Here is a 19,815-nt window from a genome sequence, read left to right as displayed (position 1 = left end):
TGGGACCTTCTGTGTCCATCCTCTACCTGCTCTCCAAGGCCTTCCCATCCATCCTCTGTCTGGTCTCTGGGACCTTCTGTGTCCATCCTCTACCTAGTATCCAGGGCTTTCCCTGCCCATCCTCTACCTGCTCTCCGGGGCCTTCCCATCCATCCTCTGCCTGGTCTCTGGGACCTTCCCCACTTCTCTGCCTGGTCTCTGGGGCCTTCACATCCATCCTCTACCTGGTCTCCAGGCCTTCGCTGTCCACTCTCTACTTGGTCTCTAGGGTTTTCACGTCCACTCTCTACCTGGTCTCCAGGCCTTCCCTGTCCACTCTCTACCTGGTCTCTGGGGCCTTCACGTCCATCTTCTGTCTGGTCTCCGAGACCTTCCACATTTCCGTTCTCCTTACTTGAATGTTTGTTTCTGACGCCCTTAAAATGTTGTAGCCAGAAGGAAACCCAGCAACTTTGGTGTGGTCAGACTATTGGAAAGGTGAACAGAACACTCGTGTTTCCTGTTAGAGAGACTCGATTTCTGTTAGTGCAACCCAGGAAATCTGTGCAGCCTAGATTTCCTTTTTTGAGTGTTACTGAATACTGGAGTAACTACACTTTCTTAGGACTTTTTTTCTTCCACTTGTTTCTGTTCAGCTGTTTATTTTTTGTGGTGTACCTGTAGTTGATTTTTGAGTCATGAGTCTAGAATCTTGTTTCATTCCTCCCTTGGTCAAATTGGTCTTTTTGACGTGTCTTATTATACAAGTGTATCTGTACGTTCTGGTCTTCTCACCCCACGCATTTGTTACGTGTCTGCTAGGTGGGTGTTGTTTGCAGATCTAAAGGTCACAACTTTCCTGTGCGTGGTCATTGATTACGTCTATTACCGTAACATCATTTTGTAGTTTGGGGAGGTAGAAATATGCAGAACAGAACGGTCTCAGAGAACAGGAAGTCATTTCATGTACATGCAGTAGTTGTGGGTGCTAGAAGTGTGATTCTGTGATTTTGCAGTGGACATGTTCCATTTATACAGAGAACATTGCTATTGCAGGATGCCTCTAAGACAGGTTTTATTCAGAAGTTAGGAAACGGGAGTCTCAGAGACTTCCCTGCCCCGCACATGTGTTTGGGTGATGTTTCTGTAGATAGGAAGAGTCTAAAATCTCTACCCAAACAGTAAGGAAAGAGCTATTGCTACCTCCCTTAGGGGGATCCTTGATCATTTGAGAAGAAAAACCCACTGCGTTTTCTGTAATCATGGTACAGTGTGACTGCCAAGTCTGTACACATGCAGGAATAGAGCATGAATGACTTACTGCTACAACAGTAATAAAAGAATACATGATCTGTGTTTTCAGACCTTTTGGCCAGCCTAGATGATCTGATACTATGAATCTTAGAATAAAATTTGAAGCTAACAAAATGAGATAATTCCAGATAAAATAGATGGTATTTCTTATTAGGACTTAAAAAAAGTCGTTTATACCAAGGAGGCCTTCGTATTATGGCGATGAAAGCTTTATGCTTCCTTGCAGTCTGATGTCTCTTTGTAGAGTCTTTTTCATCTCCTCTTTCTCTACGGATAGCACAGGACCACATAATGACACACGACGTTGCAGGACTGGGCGACCCCCTCTGAGGTTCACCGGGCCTTTTTCTTTCACTGTTAAGTCCACTTTCCAAACACAACCTGAATTTCTAGGTGAGAACATTTGAGCTGCGTGGTCACCAGGTGGTCTTTGTTCAAATGGAGTTCGTCACCTTTGTGATTAACTCGGAATGTTGGGGTAGCTTGGGCATAATATTGTTGGCCGTAAGGGCAAGTGCCCTGTCTTTAAAAAGTAAAGAGAAAGTGAGATGGTGAAATGGGTGGGAAAACCACATGTGCGCGTGCACTTGTGAGTGTGTGCGCCTGCCTGAGTGCGTGTGCATGCGTGCTCATGCACCCTTAATTCAAGGAAATAAGCACAGGTGAGCGGGAGGGCTGTCCGTGTTTTCTCTGTTGCTCATTTGGATAGGAAATAGCTACCATAATTACTTGAAAAAAGAATGAGAATGACTTCGTTTTTGAAAGTTCTGAATGTTAGATGACATTGCATGTCGTCATCATTAGTCAGTATTCTGTGTAGGCGTGGTCAGATTCCACCTGCAGATGCGGTCTAGATGGTACCTGGGAAAATCCAGACAACCAAAGTATTCAGAAATTTGTTTCATAGGAGCTCCACTGGGTGGTGTTTCTAGTGTAAATGAATGGGGGAACAAAAGAGCTTAAAAAAATCTCTTTTTCCTTCCTTTCTTTCCTTCCTTCTTTTGTTTCTGCCCTTCTTTCCCTCCCTCCCTTTTCTCTCCCCTCCCCTCCTCTCTCTCCTCTCCTCTCCTCTTTTTTTCCTTTTTCCTTTTTCTTTCTTTGAAGACAGAGTCTCACTCTGTCACCTAGGCTGGAGTACAGTGGTGTGATCTCAACTCACTGCAGCCTTGACCTCCTGAGCTCAAGTGATCCTCCCACCTCAGCCTCCTGAGTAGCTAGAAACAGGCATGCACCACTCGCCTGGATAGCTTTTACTTTTTTAGTAGAGATGAGGACTCTCACTCTGTCGCCCAGGCTGGTCTTGAACTCCTGGGCTGAAGTGATCCTGCCGCTTCGGCCTCTCAGAGTGCTGGGATTACAGGCGTGAGCCACCGCAGCTGGCCCCTGGTAACTTGAGTGTTGGTTGAAATGTTTCTTCTTACTCCTTTTGTGTATGTAAGGCAGTGGGAATATTGAGTAGTCAATGGCTAGGGTGTTAAATTTCTCTGATTCATGTTAATGATCTGTCATTTAAGAAATTTGACAAGATGTGCCTCACAGTTCGTGCATTTCTTTATTATTTCCATAAACATGATCTATAGTGTAAACATGATTTTATGTTTTTACCTATTGAGCTACTCTGAATTAGGGTGAGAGAAACAATATTGAAGATTTGTTTTCAACCAGTGTGACTAAGGTGCCTTTTGTCATTCTCTTCACTTGCTGTTCACACTCAGGTGTCAGCCTTTAGATACATAAAAACTCGGCTGCGTAAAGCAGCTTTTTAAAAAAATTACTGCAACAGGTGTGACTTTTTCTAGTTATTATTATTTTTTTCCTACTGAGTTACTATTGCACGTGACAGTGACTCTCACAGCCAGAGAAATGTCTTTGGAGCTACCAGCACGTGGAAAACAAGCCTTTTCTTCAGAGAGAAAAGGTGTGCAGACAAATAAACACTCTCTGCATCCCTTTCTAATAAAAGCCGTGTGGCTTTTTGGATCAGAAGGAAACACAAAGCCCAGCCTTTGAGTACAGGGATGTGGCATGATCTCTGGGGAGAAGGTGGGACTTGGGGACTTCCGACCTTGCCGATGGCCAGCAAGTGCACGCACCTTGGGGGCTGCTGCCTGGTGCTTGCAGGTGTCTCCTCCCTTCTGCTTGGGGCCGCGGCCTCAGAGCCACCCAGGCAGGCAGGAGAGAGGGCCAGAGGCGGGGCCGCCCCGTGGCTGCACTCACTCTGTGTGGGTCTCCCAGGATCGCGGGCCGGTCACGGCGGGCTCTGGTCCCGCTCACTTCCTGTTTTCCATGAGCCTCGTCTCTGTCACGCTGGTGTCACTCTGATTTGCCGGATGAGCCGCTTGACAGAGCTGGGTGATGGCTGGGCCCAGCCTGCAGATGCTCGGAGCCGCACAGCCGGACGTGCAGCCTGGTGGGCGCCTCCCGTCCCGGGGATCGGTTTTTAATTCGCTGTAATTTATGCATCCTTGCAGTCCTGAGAGTGCCTGGCCTGTCAGCAGAGCCGAGATGAAGGCTGACAGTTGTCACCAGGGCCTGAAGGGAGCCTCACATGATGACACATTAGACAGACTAATGATGTTTTCCTCTCGCTTCCCTCTCGCTTCCCTCTCGCTCTCCTGCCTCCTCACCTCAACGCCAACCTCACCACGGCCCTGCCACCGCCACTGCCACTACCATCACCTCGCCACCGCAGGGACGCTCCGGACGCAGGCCCGGCCAGGAGAGTTCGTCTGCATCGAGTGCGGAAAGAGCTTCCACCAGCCTGGCCACCTCAGGGCCCACATGCGGGCACACTCAGGTATCGCCCTCCCGCCCGGCTGTCCCCAAGGGAAGCAGAGGAAGAGGGGTCTCTTCTGTCAGTGGCTTGACCATCCGCAGCCAGGGAGATACTGAGATTTCAGCCCCTACCAGCTCGGGGGGCCCTGCCATCTGCCTCCGGGATCGTATACCGGCCGCCCCCACTCCACACCTGAAATGGATTTTTTTGGTATCCGTGTGCCGTGTGGTTTAATTTGGGATAAGCCTGTTTGCAAATCTTCCATTTTAATTAGAGAGTAACTGACTCCTCAAAAATGAATATGCTAATGAATGGCATTGCCACCAGCACACATTTAATCAAAGTACCCTTTTAGCACAGCGTAGGCATGGTTTTGTGTCCTCACTGGCACTGACTGGACTCTGTGGGATACACCTGGGCGCCTTTTTACCTGGCAGGATGTACTGCAAAATCCCTGAGACTTTATGTAGAGAGCTTGCACCCAATCAGGCTGGAAACTGTCAGGACAGTGCAGGGGCGTTAGAGAGATGGGGAGACGGGGTTCTCTATCAGGACTGTGAAGGATGCACACAGGAGCTGGTCTGATGCAAGATGACACAGGCCAAATGGTAAGTAATGCACGAAGAGGGTCTCTTACACACACACCGATAATTAATGTTGTCAGTGATTGCTTTTTTCAGCAGCGAGGTCTGAATTAAAAAGGGCAGTGGCCCCAGGCAGCCATTATCACAGTCTCTTACTGTAAGTGTTACGGTAAATTGGTATTTTCCAGCCACAGGCTAGGCGCTGGTGTCTTTTTTTGTGAAAGTACTTAATCTGTAATGGACTCATTTAATGTGCACGTTCTGAAGCTCACACGCTCATCTGTTAACACACCCCTTGTTCCCACAGTGGTGTTTGAGTCCGATGGACCCCGGGGTTCTGAAGTGCATGGCACCTCCGCAGACGCCCCCAAACAAGTAGGTCTCATGATGAATTGGATGTCTGGGTTTTGATGCAGTAGCTGGGAAAGGTGCACCATGATGCTCATCGCTGAAGCGTGACCTTCTTTTTGTATTTTTTCACTAGATGTGTAAATAATCCTATACACTTTCTTGGAACGTGACCCTTCGGGGCTGTCGGTGGGCTGTCCCCACACGGAAGCCCTCCCAGCCGGGTGGTGCAGGGTCTAGGTGCGCACAGCTGGTTGTTGGTTGTGTTGGGGAGGAGGAAGTCAGGACAGACTGGCGGTGACTGCAAACACTAGAAACTCACTTTTTCCAAGATGGTTTTGGATATGAGTTTGCTTGAGAACAAATGATGGCTAACCTCCTTGAGGAAGATTATTTTTGTGTTATTCTGTAAGAAAAGTTTCATGTCCAGCGTGGTGTCTTGCAGCTTTGTGCTTTGTTTCTCTGCATTACGAACACGACTGGCATGGCCGGAGTGCCTGAAAGTAGCTGTGTGCCTGTGCCCGTGATGCACCATTCCATCCAGGTGTGACTTGTGTGCATACACCACTCAGTGTACACGGAGTGTGCAGGACCCTTGCGTCAGCACGTGCTTCTGAGTCCTCCTCTAAAGTAGTGCGGCGCCCACAGCCCGCAGAGGGTCTCCTGCATTCTTTCGGGGTGAGAGTGTGTGTCTTCACTGCCCTCGGAGGACGTCACACCCGTGTTGCACAAGCATTCTCTAGATAGATAACATTCTGGCTTTCTCCAAAGACAAATGCTCCCCTTTGTCATTGAGGAAAGAGTTTCTTTGCCGTGAGAGTCAAGCCTTGTCTGGGTGGTGGAATTCCGTGTGTGTCCCCTGCCCTGACAAATCGAATTGTCTGTGGGATTCCTGGTTGCTGGTGAGGATGAGGGCGATTAAGACCTCCGAGGGATCTCAAGACTCAGTATGATCTAGTGAGATCTCAGAGGAAACTTGAGAATCATTCTAGTTTATTTCTGGAGGAAAGAGGTGTAACAGGCATGAAATGGCTTCACCAAGGGCCCACTGCTAATTGGTGATTGAGCTGGGCTGGATGTCGCATTGACATGATCTGATTAGGGATTTCGTTTCCTTTTCTTTATTGCCTTGGTAGAATTTCTGTGTGTTGTTAAAGGCCTTTGCTTCATGTATTGTTGACAAAAAGCCTTGCCGTTTATTACAGGTTTTAAATAATTAGCTTCTGCCTTTCTTAATAAAATGCATGGTTACCCACTACTATGACAACTTATGAAATAAATAAAACATCTTGCTGAAAACGGAATTAAAAGATTTCCAAATGCATGACCTCCACTGCAGTTAGGAAGCGTTGTCTTTTTTAACAGAAATAAAACCCTCTCGCCACAAACAGTCACCGTAATGTGTTTGTGGGATGTAGTAACAGCAAGGTCATGGCGTAATTGAGAATTACAAGTTGATGTTACAACTGGAGCGAGTCCTAAGTGTTCCTGCTTGCACAGGTGACCCGTTAAACCCAGCAAAGGCCTGGCTTTTGGGTAGGAATGTTTGACGGGCGGGAAGCCAGGCCAGGCGAATCTGTGAACAAGTTGGTGAGATTCTTCAGGAACGCATGTCAGTGTTACTTGCTGTCTATTAATTCTGCCTAAGCCCCTTTGAAAAGCTCTTGTCCCAGGGAGAAGTAGGAGATCAAAAAGCAAATCACGTAGACTGTATTTTCAATAATTTCTGTGTTACTTACTGGTTATGCTGGGAGTTTATAATAATTGTTACTCATTCCTGATTCTGATACAGAAAAGATGTAGTTACATCATTGTCTTTGTCTCTCTAGACTAAAATGTTGTTATTTTATACTTCACACCAGCTAACCTCTTAGTTTCGAGTTTACAGTAACTCGGTATCGTGGTCTGAGTTAATGTGTCTTTCAGACTTAGAGTGTGTATTCACTCTTGGTGTGGAGATCTCAGTGGGCCAGCTTTGCTTGCATTCGTAGGACAGTGGCAGTTCAGGCCTTGGCGTTAAAACTGAGCTAGATTTGTATGCGTCTCCTGCTGTGGCAGCTGGTTTGTTAAATTCCGTATCTGAGATCATGGCCTCTGATAGTACTTCCCGTCTTTCATTACATTTAAAGTAGCTTTTGGTGATTTACCACTGAATACTCTGGTTCTCTAAGGAAATTCCATTTTCCTTAAGGTACTTTGGAACTATATCTTTAAGCATTCCCATACAGATTTGTTGCGTAGGATAACTGCAAAACACATCAGTAATAGGTAGAGGTTTAAATCCTGGGGTTCTTTGTTCTTATCCTGTAGTTCTCATTGTTTACAGAAATCACAGTAGCTGTGTTAAATTTAGAATACCTTATAGATTTATAGAAAAATATTCTGTAGTTATGTATGTCTGGAATGTGATTCATACTTACCAGTCATATTCTTTTTCATATGGAGAGTGCTTTACTAACGTTCATTAATATTTAAATCAGATTCTTTTCCTGTGGGCTTTAGATGCTAGGGACCATGGCTGTGTTTTTTTTGGATCATGCAACACTGTGTATTCATGCAGAAATTATTTGGTGTGACACTTAAAGTCAATGGACTTTTATAGATATACATAATAGATGCTAAATTATTTAATCAAAACGGCATTTGGAAATTCTATTTTATAATAATTTATTCACTCATTCACAATATTTATTGACCACCCACTGTGTGCCAGGCCTGTACAGGGTATTGGGGAGACAAGATAACCATTTTTCCTGCTTCTCTGGTTCAAAAGGTCCATGGGTGGCTTAAGACAGGAAATAGGGCAGAGCAGGGCAGCACTGTGACATGGGAAGGGTCCTGTCATGGAGGCTGGAGGTGCTTGGAAGACTATGGAGGGGCAGAGGGATGGGCGTTCCTGAAGAGTTCAGCATGTGGAAGGCCCAGAGTGGAGGAACACATTCCACTGGAGGAGCTGGCTGGGGGTCAGCTCAGGGAGGGAGAGCCGGAGTAGCTGGGCAGAGGCTTGGGACTAGGGTCTAGGGAGCACCAGGGCTCCTTGCTGAGACTCATGAATTTCTTCCCATGGGGGATAGAGAGCCCAGGGGCAGGATGGACACCGTCAGAGTTGTAGCGTGAGAAGAGTGAGCAGGTCACACGCCACAGAGAATGGGCTTCATGGTTCCCGGTGGCAGGAGCAGCCCTTTGGAGGCGCTTAGCTTGATCCCAGCGAGAGACAAGGTGACCTGAGCTGGCATGGGGCTGGAGAGAGCGGGTAGCTTCGAGAGGTAAAGCACAGGGATTGGGTGTGGGAAATGAGGGACAGGAGGGAATCGTGTTGACCCCAGGTCTGGCTTCAGGCAGCTGGCCCCAGGGATGTTCCATTCCCCTGAGGCTGGAAGGAGGAGCAGGATATAACATTTCCAGGTGGAATTCAAGGTAAGTGAGAGCTTCATGGAAACCCAGGTAGGAACGTCCAATAGGCAGGCGAAGATACGGGTTTACAGTGGAGAGGAGAGATCCTGGCAGAGACTGTATATATCTAATAGCTATCAACATTTAAATTCATTCAAGGTCAGCCAGTTCTACTTTGAGAGACCCAGATAATATAAATTACTAATCTCTTGGGTTATTGAGTAGAGGCTTTAACTTTGATCCTCCACCACAGACATATAATGTAACCTAAGTTTCCTTATCTATAGAATAATGATAATGGTGCTTATTTTGTATACTTGCTGTGGAAATCAAGTTAAAACATACACTGTGGAGCGCACATTCAATGTGACCTCTTGTCATTTATTCTAAAAATAAGGAATTTTCCTTAATAACTGGAGGAACCTCACATGCTTGGAGAGCATTTCTGTGGTGAGCTCACATGTGAACACGTCTACACACATACTTACGCCTGTGTGGACAGATGACTGTGATTGATAAGCCGGTTAGTAGATTTTGCTTATGAACTCAGTTTGATGGCACGTTTTCTTTACTTGGTGTCTTGTGGCTTTGTTGGAACCTGCCAGCGTGCTTCTCTTTGTTTTGTTTGGTTTAAGAGACTTGTCGTTAATTATTCATTAAAGAGAGGATGCAGGAAAACTGTGAGTTTGAGAAAAGTATTGTCAGGATAGGCATAGTTACCTCGTTTGCTACATTCTGTTCAAAAGCCCTCCGGTTGGTAGCAGACATTGTTGGTTTTTGTAGAACAATTGCCCTTACTTTGTCATATTAATATTTGAATATTCCATACTGGAAAATTCTGAGAAATCATGATATACCGTCTATCTCAGCAAAACAATTCAACAGGCACAAGGGCCAGGTAAATCTGCTGAAATTGATTTAATTCACTATAGGTCAGAATCAAGAATAAATAATTAAATTAAAGTCAGTTTAATTCATCAGCACACACCTGAAGCTTGAGGAGAAATAAAGTAGTTTCCTTTCGTGGTGACACTAGTAGCAGTCTTTTTCAGCACATGCACTGTTTAAACCTCTTCCGTGTTACAAACACATACTTTAAGACCGCAGAGGACGTCATGAAAACCAGATAGTCAAGCAGCCACTTCTTTCTGAACACCTTCCTTCGGTAGGCGGTGACGGTGGAAAGGATGCGTGGAGCCTTGGAAGGCAGAGATGGAGGATAAATTTAACAGGGCTCCCCGTAGGCTGCGGATGCTCACAGCACGCCCCTCTAGGCATCTCACTCTTTGGCCTCGATCGTAGACAAGCTGGAAGATGGTGAGAGGGTCCGGGCCCTGGGCCTCAGGAGCCCAACTGTGAGGGCATCCGCCCCTGTGGGTGATTGTGCCAGCCCAGCGGTGGCACCGGTGCTTGTCCTTGGTGCTTTTACTGTGTTTTGGATTAAGATGGTTCTAATGCCAAGGACTGCCGATCCTCCAAATCAAATTCTAAATGAGGGGAAGAGCTCATGCATGTTGTCATTTAAAAGATGCTTGGTCATCCGTTTAGCACAACTGAATAAATGTTTAATTTCTAGTAATCATCAGCATTCATCATTAGAAACACTTTTTGAAAACAATCTGTTGAAATCTGGGTGTTTTGTCCTGTGGATGTTAGAGGAAAAACTAGGAAGTTTCTCTCGTGTTGCAGAGAAATTGATTTTTTTTGTTACATTGTTGTTAAACATTAGAAATTAAAATGGTTTTTGAAACCAAGAAAAATTATCCCCCCAACCTCGTGGTTTTGGGATTTATTAAAAGGCCAGAATGACTGCTGAAATCTGAAATCTGGTGTTTTGATCTGTGTGGATTCCTTGCCAGAATTTAAAGACTATGATTAATAGTTTATTTCTTATTATTCTAAATGTTATTTAAAAATAGTTAAGCTGGATAAATAATTCCATTAATCAAAATAACAGGAAATGGAAAAATAAATGGCGACCTAATTTGTCTCATTTTTGGCTGTGGCTATTATAATGCAAATGATGGAGAAATCACGTAGGTTGGTACATTTGAATATATGCATAATCTATTTTCAGTATCACTTTTAGAGTCTCAGCATCACAGATCAGAGTTTGAAATTCAGCTCATCTGCTTAAGCTTTTCTTGTTTATTAAACCAAACAAGCATCTTTAAACACATTTTCCATTTTCTCTAAATATATGCTACCAAAAGTCATGAATTAGACCTGGTGACTTACCCAAAATCACCCCAGTCACATAGCCCTTGTTTACGGCTTGTTGGGTAAGGTTTTAGTCAATAAAGCGTCATGCATAATTGGTCCTCAGGCACTTAGCATTGCCTGCGTGGCTGACTGCAAGCCGTGTTTATAGGCTGACCTCCCTCTGAAGGCTGAGAGGTGCCCCGTGTGTCCTGGGGCATGGCGGGTTTTTTGTGTGCAGGCCATCGATCCACACCCACCACTATGTACACATTTCCCTTGCCTTACTAAAAGAAAGAGAAAGTAGACCTCATAAAGTTCCAGTAGTCAATATCCATCCCTACAACACGGAAGTACCTTCAAGAAAGATAGTATTTCTTTCAGCATGACTGAAAAGCCCACAATTCACAGCTGCAAAAAGGAAAAGTGAAATCTTCTAAAAGCAGGCTTCCCATTTTTTGACTGCTCTTTCCCTTTCAGGAGGACAGGGCGATGTGGATGTGCTCCAAAGATTACAGTGTGTCCACTTCATTTGAATATTTCTGTGCCTCCTTTCTTCCATGTTTTATTCATTTCTTAAAAATGCTCTGGGGCTGCTTTATTGAATAATGACATGGTGGCCTCTGGTGAATCAATAACTTAAAACAACTCTCTTAAAAAATGAGGTATTGAAACACATCCCTTCAATTATGAAGAGAAAATAGGCATCTCTGCATCTGGATTTTTGAACACAGTTTAACCACCTAGTTGTTTGGCTTATCCGGGCTTTGCAGTGCTTCCAAAATAAAATTTTTTTTTTTTTTTTTTGAGACGGAGTCTTACTCTGTCGCCCGAGCTGGAGTGCAGTGGCCGGATCTCAGCTCACTGCAAGCTCCGCCTCCTGGGTTTACGCCATTCTCCTGCCTCAGCCTCCCGAGTAGCTGGGACTACAGGCACCCGCCACCTCGCCCGGCTAGTTTTTTGTATTTTTAGTAGAGACGGGGTTTCACCGTGTTAGCCAGGATGGTCTCGATCTCCTGACCTTGTGATCCGCCCGTCTCAGCCTCCGAAAGTGCTGGGATTACAGGCTTGAGCCACCGCGCCCGGCTCCAAAATAAATATTTTTAAAGCCATCTGAGCCCTGTAATGTGAAACGTTAGCCCTTCATGGACAGAGGGCCGTCTTCCTGTTGCCTCTGGAACAGTCCACTGATGCCTAACCCAATGCGAGTCTGACTTCTGGTCCAAAGGAAGAGTTACCCAGGTGGATGTGCCCTGGGGGTGCCGTCCGTGTGAACTCTAGGCACACAAAGCCCCCGTGTTCATAGGCACCCCCTGACCACTTCTTATGGTCCCTGACGTCTCTTTTCACTATGCAGAGACGGTCAAGGCCAAACACCCAACAGCTGACTATCACTCCCAGTTTTCTTCTGGTGAACACGAAGACCATTTTCCTTCCCGAATGTATTTGGAATTGGTTCTTGGTGAGCCCCGTTGATGATGAATGCTTCCCGTCAGAACCTCAGAGATCTCTTCACAGCCTGATGTCGCTGTACAAAAATGTAAAACAATCTTTCTCTGTTTACTGCAGGAAATTCACCATCTACTTAGGGAAGTTTTATCACATCTCTCCTTCTGTTACTGTTTCCAACATTTCAAATAAACTGCTGTCTCCACCACTGCACCCACCCCCAACCCCTCATAACATTCTGTCGAGTATCTTTCTGACTTCCACTACATGTCAACTGGTAGTTGTCATGAGCACAGAGCCAGCTGTAAGTAGGAGTTTTCTGGAACGATTAAAAAAAGCCTTTAATTCATTATGTCAACCAGACCTTCCCCCACTCGGCCCTTATTTCTGGGGTTCCTATAGGCCTAGCTGGAAAAAGTTAGAATTTTACATGAGTCCCTTGGTTTATGTATGCATGTTAATTTCTGGTGGTCAGTTTCACTTCAAGATTTTAGCTGAAGGTTAATGCAGTTAAGTAAGATAAATGTGGCCATACTGTTTTTGTCCTCAGATTGTAAACGCTATCGTTCAAACAGGGATGCTTCACATGTCATTGGAGAGCATTCTCTGAAAGCTGTGGACCTCCATTTATGCTTGGTTTTCTCTCGCAGTTCACTGTAAAATACCCCTTCCCTTTTTCCAGTGTGGTAATTGTTTATGGAAATGGGTGAAAACGCGCGGAAGTTCTGACAGACGTATGTGAGAGCCGTGCTTTTCTTTTTGTTTGTATGGCCCCAAATTCAGCCTTGTTTTGGAACTACCGTTCACTTGTAAATCCGCTTTGTACTCTACAGCTTTACAATCTGGCCTCCTCCTCATCTTGCCAGCTTGTAACCTTCTTTCCAGAGCTGGTTCAGACATTATCATCTGCCATTCTTACATGTGAAACCATTAGAGAAGTCGAATGATCCTTTCTAAATCACACTGGAAATGATTCTTTTCAAGCCGCCTCTCTTTAAGGCAGCAAGGCACATTTACACTTACTTCGTGCTTGTTTTATAGAATGAGTTACAGCTCAAGCCAGGGGCCCTTTGCCGACTTGGTTGGCTTGCTCTATGAAGATCATTGTTTGTGTTCTTGGATGTTGATTAGAAAATTAATAGGAAAAATGCATTTAGAATCCAAAAGGCAGAAATGAGCTTTTCTCCTGTTCTTTCCTTTTTCTCACCCAGGGGAGAGACCATTCTAACACAGGTACCGTCCAGACAGTGCCTCTCAGAAAGGGAACCTAAAGGCGTGTTTCCGACGCACCCCAGGTCCCCGTAACGGCCATTAGTAGTACCCTCACGACGTCCCAGCAGCCTCCCACCTGTGACCTGGCCACTCCACGGAAGAACAGCCGGAGAACTCCTGAGCAGACACCTCACATCCTGAGCCGCTGTGCTGGAGTGGAACCTGAAGGCAGCTGCCTCTCCTTGTTAAACGTTCAGAAATAAATGAAGATGCTATACTCTAGAAATACATGTAGATACTATATACACATTTACGGGCTCATCGCCCATAGTCCCATATTTTCTTATAATAAACAGTAGTACTGGCAGGCACAGTAGGGGCACAAGGCATCTATCTTATTCAAGACAAGTTTGAGACACTGGAAAAAAAGATACTTGTTACGTGTGTTGGACAGAGTGGCGAGGCTGAGCACTGTCACAGGGGCCTCCCTTGCTAAGAGGGACTGTGGAGATGATGTCAGAACAAGCCGTGGTGGATTTGAGGTTAATCGAGTATTAATACTACTGCCTCTCCTTGTCTTAGTGGGTATTTAACATAGTAAATGAGAGGGGAAGGAGGTGACGTTCAGGTGCTGTAGGAAGCAGGCTTGGTGGAGGGGCATGACGATGGGACCCTCATGCTGGTTCCGTCGCACTCTCCCTGGGGGCCGTGTGCCTGTTCCATTCTTTCCACCGTTTGAACTGAGCGAATCCGGCAAAGGAGACACGTCTGTGGGAATGCGTAGATTCTGCCTCGAAAGAGAGCTAGTGGAACACTAAGAAAAGCAGGCTTCTTGTTTATTCTCAGGACCTTTTTGTAACAGGGCTACATTCTGCAAACTGCTTACAAAGGAAGACTATACGTCTTAACAAATTATTTAGCCACTGAGTCCTCCCGATTCGGACCTGTTTTAGTAATGGCAGAAGAATCCCTGAGCAGGTTCAGGGGCCCTAGATAACTAGGGTGCTGAGCTCTGGCACCTTCTGTCCCCACTCTCTGCCTCCCCGCCCCTTCCCTGAGCCACCCCAGCAAGTGGGTGTGTTTTCTCCCTGGGCCTGGTGACCTCCACAGGATGAGTAACTTCGTTCCTAAAGGGTGGGGATCACCAGCCCCTTGGGTGGGGGCCGGCTTTATATACCTCTTCCTCGGTAATGCAAATGCGAGTTTTTGTGGTGGGGGTTAAGGCCCGTAACAAAGGATCTTAAACCATGCAGTGTACGCAGTTGAAATTGTATTCCACAGATATAAACATTTTCTTTTCCCATTGCCGTGACACTATGTGTGATGGTAATGTTTCTGAGAGTTTCCGATTTTTGCACATATGATTTTATGCATTATCAAAAGTTACTGCTGCCTTGAATGACAATGTTCTGTGAAATTTTTTGCAAAAGCTTTACTAGGTTTTTTTTTAATTGTGAAATTTTGTAAAGGCAGGAAATGGATTAAAACAAGCATGCTAAATATATTTTTCAAAAAAGCAATAATTTTACATGTACAGAAATTATCCTAACCTTTAATACTGGTGAGAGCAACAGTTTACTTAATACAGTAATGGATTAGTGCAGTTTTTGTAGACAGTGGGCTTCTGATACAAAGTCTTGTTTAAACACACACACACACACACACCCTAAAGTGTGGGTTTCCTGTTCTAATGATTTGTTGAATATTATTATTATTATAATATTATTATTATTATTGTTATTGTTATTAGTTAATGTTTGGTTCTGGATTCTACTTGTTACTGAGTTTAAATTACTTGACGGTTCAGGTTACTTTGCAACACTTTCAAACAATGCAATGTAACTGGCTAGCATATATATATATATATATATATATTTTTTTTTTTTTTTTTTACTTATTTTTTTCTGATACTCTTACAGCAGATATGTACGAAAAGGATCTGTCCTGTTGGTGTAATTAGGAATGTCCATGCAGATACAGTTAAGCAACTGTAATTGGCTGTTCTGTAAAGTTACTTTGAGCAGAGTTGCAGAGACACATTCCTCTGTCCACCTAAGAAATCAGAAGACTCTTGTGTTGATTTATGTTTAATCATTTCCGTAGTTTCGCCACAGTGATCATTCTGCATTTTCTGGCTTTTGTTTTCTTGGCCGAAAGTGAACGGTGACTGTTAGGAATGTCAGGGCCTAGTGACCCAGTCCTGTTTCTCTGTGTTTTAGTTATTAAAAAGAAATTCTATACCCAAAGTGACACAAAAGTGTAGTCTACATTTTTACTGTTTCAGAAGTGGCATGGAAAAGTGCAGTTGGCCTTTGGAGCTGGAAGTGTCTTGCTGGCGAGTCTCCATCCTGGAGAGTCTGGTGGGGAGGGGGCTGGCGCTGGGGCCCCGCCGGCCGCATGCTGGATCCTTCCTGGCTTGCAGGAGAGCAGGCGTGGAGGACAGTCAGCTTGCGGGGCCGCCAGGGTGCAGAGTGCAGGAGGAAGGTTTTCACCCAGCTAAACAGACTGGGGGGACACCCCCAAGGATGCCGTCCCCTGAGGCCAGCTGTGGGCAGGCCGGGGTGTGTGGTCCCTTCCTTCACCAATCATCAGTATTGTATTGGTTTGTTAATTTGTCGATGTCAGTTCGGTCATAGTATTTAATATGATTTGTGTTTTCTTATTTATTTAGCCACTGTTTGATTCCCTTTTTTTTCCGAATGGTAATTTCTGCATGATACACTTCTGTACGTTGTCTTCTGACTGTTACAGACTTTCTACTACCTCTCCCGATCTGCTGTTTCCTTGTTTCTTAACAGGATTTTTTACAGTGTTGCGTCTAATGTAACTTAGACAATAAAGGGTTTGGTTGTCTACACTGCAGCTTCTCCGTGTCTCTCCCCTGCTTTCCGCTCGCTGCTTCCCGCTCTGCCCCTGCTGGGGCCTGGCTCCACCCTGGCCTGCCTTCCCACACTCTTCCTGTTTCCTGCTCATATCTCTTCCTCATTTTTGCATTCAAATAACACACAGCTAATGAGCTTCTAAAAATCTTTCCGGTTGTTCACTTGTATTCCTTAATTTGAAGAATGAATATTTAAATTCTCTCAAAAGTCAGGTATTGAGGATCTTCTCTGGGAAATCAGCCACTGTACCTGCCTGGTTCCTGGAAGGTCTTAATTGTCATCTTAGACGGACAGATTCCATTCTCAGCACCATACAGATTTGGCTTCAAAGCACGGTGAATTTTGCCTTTGAGGCTGTGAAAAGTATTAAATGTTGTAAGAGGTTCCCCAATATTTACTTATTTATTTTTTAAACCAAGAAAGACACTGGTTTCCTGAAAAGCAGGTGCTTCAGGAAGTAGCAGTTGGGAGTTGTATACAATTACTTAGTCAGAGAAAGGAGCGCCTAGTATGACAGGCCACCGCCCCTGATCTGGCCACTGCACAGTTCGCTGAGGGCACGAGAACACCTCTGCAGCGGCTCCGGGACACGTGGGTTTCATCATTTCACACGCCTTCAGGGCGCAGGGTTGAGTGTGGAAAGGGCAAGCTTCATCTCCATGGTGCCTCTCCAGAGTGGCAACTCTGGTCGGCCTCTGTTCTTTGGACAGAGAGACAGGGTGTAGCTTATGGGGTCAGTCGTGATGCCTTCTGGATCAAAGAAAGTGGGTGCAGTGCTTAGTCTGCTGTGTGGAAGAGGGCACCTCCTGGGCTTTTGTGGCTGGAGACTGTCTACCAACATTCCTTCCTTCAAACTAGACAAACCCTCCTCTGCCACCCCCAGCAAATTCTCAGAGGTTTCCAAGCTGTAGAAAAGGGAAGGAAGGAAGGACGGCATTCATATAGCTTTACTTTCCACTTCAGAACGTCTTAAGTAGCATATGTTGTTTTACTGCTTTTAACTTTGGTGAGTTCTAATTTCAGAACGTTTTGTTCACTGAGCAAAAAAAGATGAAACCACCACAGGCCAGGACTTCAAGTGAGGAGGACGCCTTTGTTTGCGGTGGTTGGTGGGAGCACAGTCTGGAGCCCGGTAACATGCCTGTGGGAAGTGACCCAGGGGCCACCCGCCCAAGGGAAAATGTTCATTCTTCATCAGCTTTGCTAATTCTACTTTGAGGCAGTAAAATGCAAAAGACCATAGAATTTGTATTTCCTTTTTTAAAACACAATTTATAACATTATATTTTGTACTCTTTATATTAGAATTTGTAACTAGATTGATGTATTTAACTCTATTTCTGAAAAAGTAATTCAATGTTTTAGTTGTGTGATAAAAATATTTAGATAAAACATATTCATTCTATTGGAATTTGAAATAAATAAAAACATCTTGGAGTTCTGAGATTTGTAAGACATTTTTCCCCAATTTCAGAGGGTGGCTTAAATCGTTTGACAGCCCGCTTTGATCTGTGGTTATTTATTTTTGTTGGCTGAACATAAACCAAAGTGTTAATGCTCTTTATTTATAGAAGAATTTTAGGATGATTCACAAGATCGTTCATCTGAAGAGATGCCCAGATGGCCCGAGTGTTTTTTTTTTTTCAACTCTTTTGTGGACTCCGGGACATTCACTGTTTGTAATGGAAGATACTGTGTTTTTCTCCGTTTTTTCACAGCACCTCTTATTTCCCCACTGAATACACTCACTGTTCTTGCCCTTGCACTGTCACCCATACAGGACGTATAGGGATGGACGCAGAAGGAATTCTGACTCAGCCACACCTGGAGGAATTTACTGTGTCAAACGTGGGGACACAGAGGGGCTGGCACTGTGGTTTGCAATGGTTTACTGATGAGACAGCGAAAATGAGACAGGACCATCAATCAGATGCAATAAAGATTCTAATTTAAAAAGATAAAATGTGTTTTTAAATTAAAAGATATAACTGTGTCTCTACTGGCTGAAGAAAGAACGGACTAGATAAGTTCCTCAATGTGGCTTCCCAGATGGGCTGGGCAGGAAATGGAACTTCGAACAGCAGTGGGCGTCCCTCCCCCTACCCGAGCCTCTAAGCCCTCTGCACCACTCTGCGGTGAAAATGCTGCTTCAGAAGACCTTTGATGATCGAAAGGCCTTTGCATCAAGTGCAGAGCTTGTCTAACTCAGCCGAGGTTTATGGCTCACTGTTCAGAACCTCCTTCCTCTTGGATGGCTGGTTCTTCTGAGAAAGGCGTGCATCCGAAACGAAGTGGCAACACCGAAGTCCTTAATAGGTAGCTGACATTGAAGTGAAGGGCTAAGAACACTTGTGCTAGGACAGAACAAAACCCTGGCCTACATCCCTCTGTGTCACCCGACATGGTCAGTTCCTCTGGTAGCACAGGAGCTTACTGGTGTTGCTATAACTGCATCCGAGACCCTTTGGTTCCACAAGTAACCAAGCTTCTTACCCCCGGAAGGCAGTTTTACATCCTTTATCACCCAGCAGTGAGGGCGCAACAGCTACACTGGCTGCTCGGGACGTCTTGCTGGGTGGGAAATGGGGGAAGGTGGTGGCGTGGGGTCTCCACGTCTGCAATTCGTCCATGTCATGCTAGGTGCAGAGGCTGGGGATCGTGACGCCCCCCGCCCCCAACAATCTAAAACCTTAATACATTAATCCCAGCACCTTTACTTTCCCTTCCTTAGCTGTTGGAAAACGGTGGTGCGTTTCTAATGTGTGTTACTAATGTTCTCAATCTTAACCTTTTTAAAAGATACTATTGTAAAATTACAGAAAGAAAACGTGAGATGCCCTGGTCTTTACCAGTGTGACAAGTTCTTGGGATGTGCGATTTCCTCACTGTCTGCCGAGGCACGGGGGCTTATGATGGCTTTGAGGAAGGAGAACTTCCTTAGGGATCTGGCGCAGGTTGATGGTCACACATCCCTCTGATTTCTTTATGGGTGGGAAAAATGTAGCGAAACAATTGCAATGAGAATGCTGTCTCAGTCCTTTCAGGCTGCGTTACCACAAAATACCTAAGGCTGGGCATATTTTTTGCTCACAGTTCTGGAGGCTGGGACATTCATGATCAATGTGGTGGCAGCAGGTTCTGTGTCTGGGCAGAGCTTTTCGCTTCATAGATGGAGCCTTCTTGCTGTGTCCTCATGTGGAGAAAGGCGAACAAGCCCCTTGGGCCTCTTTGATGAGGGCCCTGATCCTACTCCTGAGAACTCTGCCCTCATGACCCTGATTACCTCCCGAAGACCCCACCTGTTTGTGCCAACACGTCGGGTATCAGGTTTCAGCGTAAGAAATTCGGTGGGAACACAGACATTCAAACCGTAGCAAATGCTGCCTCCTGTTTTCATTTTTCAACTGTCGAAGATGTGGAGATTCCCATTCCAAGTCCTTGGGTGGGTTATTTCATCTGCCAAAAGCAAATTCTTAACTTCATTGCCAACGGTTTCAAGTTTTAAAGGGCAAGAGGACAAGGGGACTCCATCTTGCCTTTTCATGTGCTCAGATCTGTCCATGGAAGAACACTGTTCAGGTCACGAGCATGAGACCCACTTGACTCCGTACATCAGTCTCCTTATGTCCTGCTCTTCCGTTCTGTAAGAGTGGCATTGATGGACCGAATGTTCCCAGGA

General features: G+C 45.2%; 1 protein-coding gene across 1 annotated transcript in view; it reads left to right on the top strand.

Annotated features, from left to right (window-relative positions):
- Positions 1 to 17,589, top strand: part of ZNF516 (zinc finger protein 516) — a 24,129-nt gene extending 6,540 nt beyond the window's left edge. The window contains exons 2-4 of the mRNA XM_011948936.1: positions 3,986 to 4,090; positions 4,961 to 5,028; positions 13,254 to 17,589. Coding sequence (XP_011804326.1) covers positions 3,986 to 4,090; positions 4,961 to 5,028; positions 13,254 to 13,313 — 233 coding nt within the window. The 3' untranslated portion in view covers positions 13,314 to 17,589. The remainder of the gene's footprint in view (positions 1 to 3,985; positions 4,091 to 4,960; positions 5,029 to 13,253) is intronic.
- Positions 17,590 to 19,815: the final 2,226 nt, after the last annotated feature.

This window comes from Colobus angolensis, unplaced genomic scaffold (genome assembly GCF_000951035.1).
Source record: "Colobus angolensis palliatus isolate OR3802 unplaced genomic scaffold, Cang.pa_1.0 Scaffold287, whole genome shotgun sequence".
In the NCBI taxonomy this organism is placed as follows: Eukaryota; Metazoa; Chordata; class Mammalia; order Primates; family Cercopithecidae; genus Colobus; species Colobus angolensis.
The sequence above is the reverse complement of the archived record's forward strand: the minus strand, read 5'-3'. Positions and strand labels throughout refer to the sequence as shown.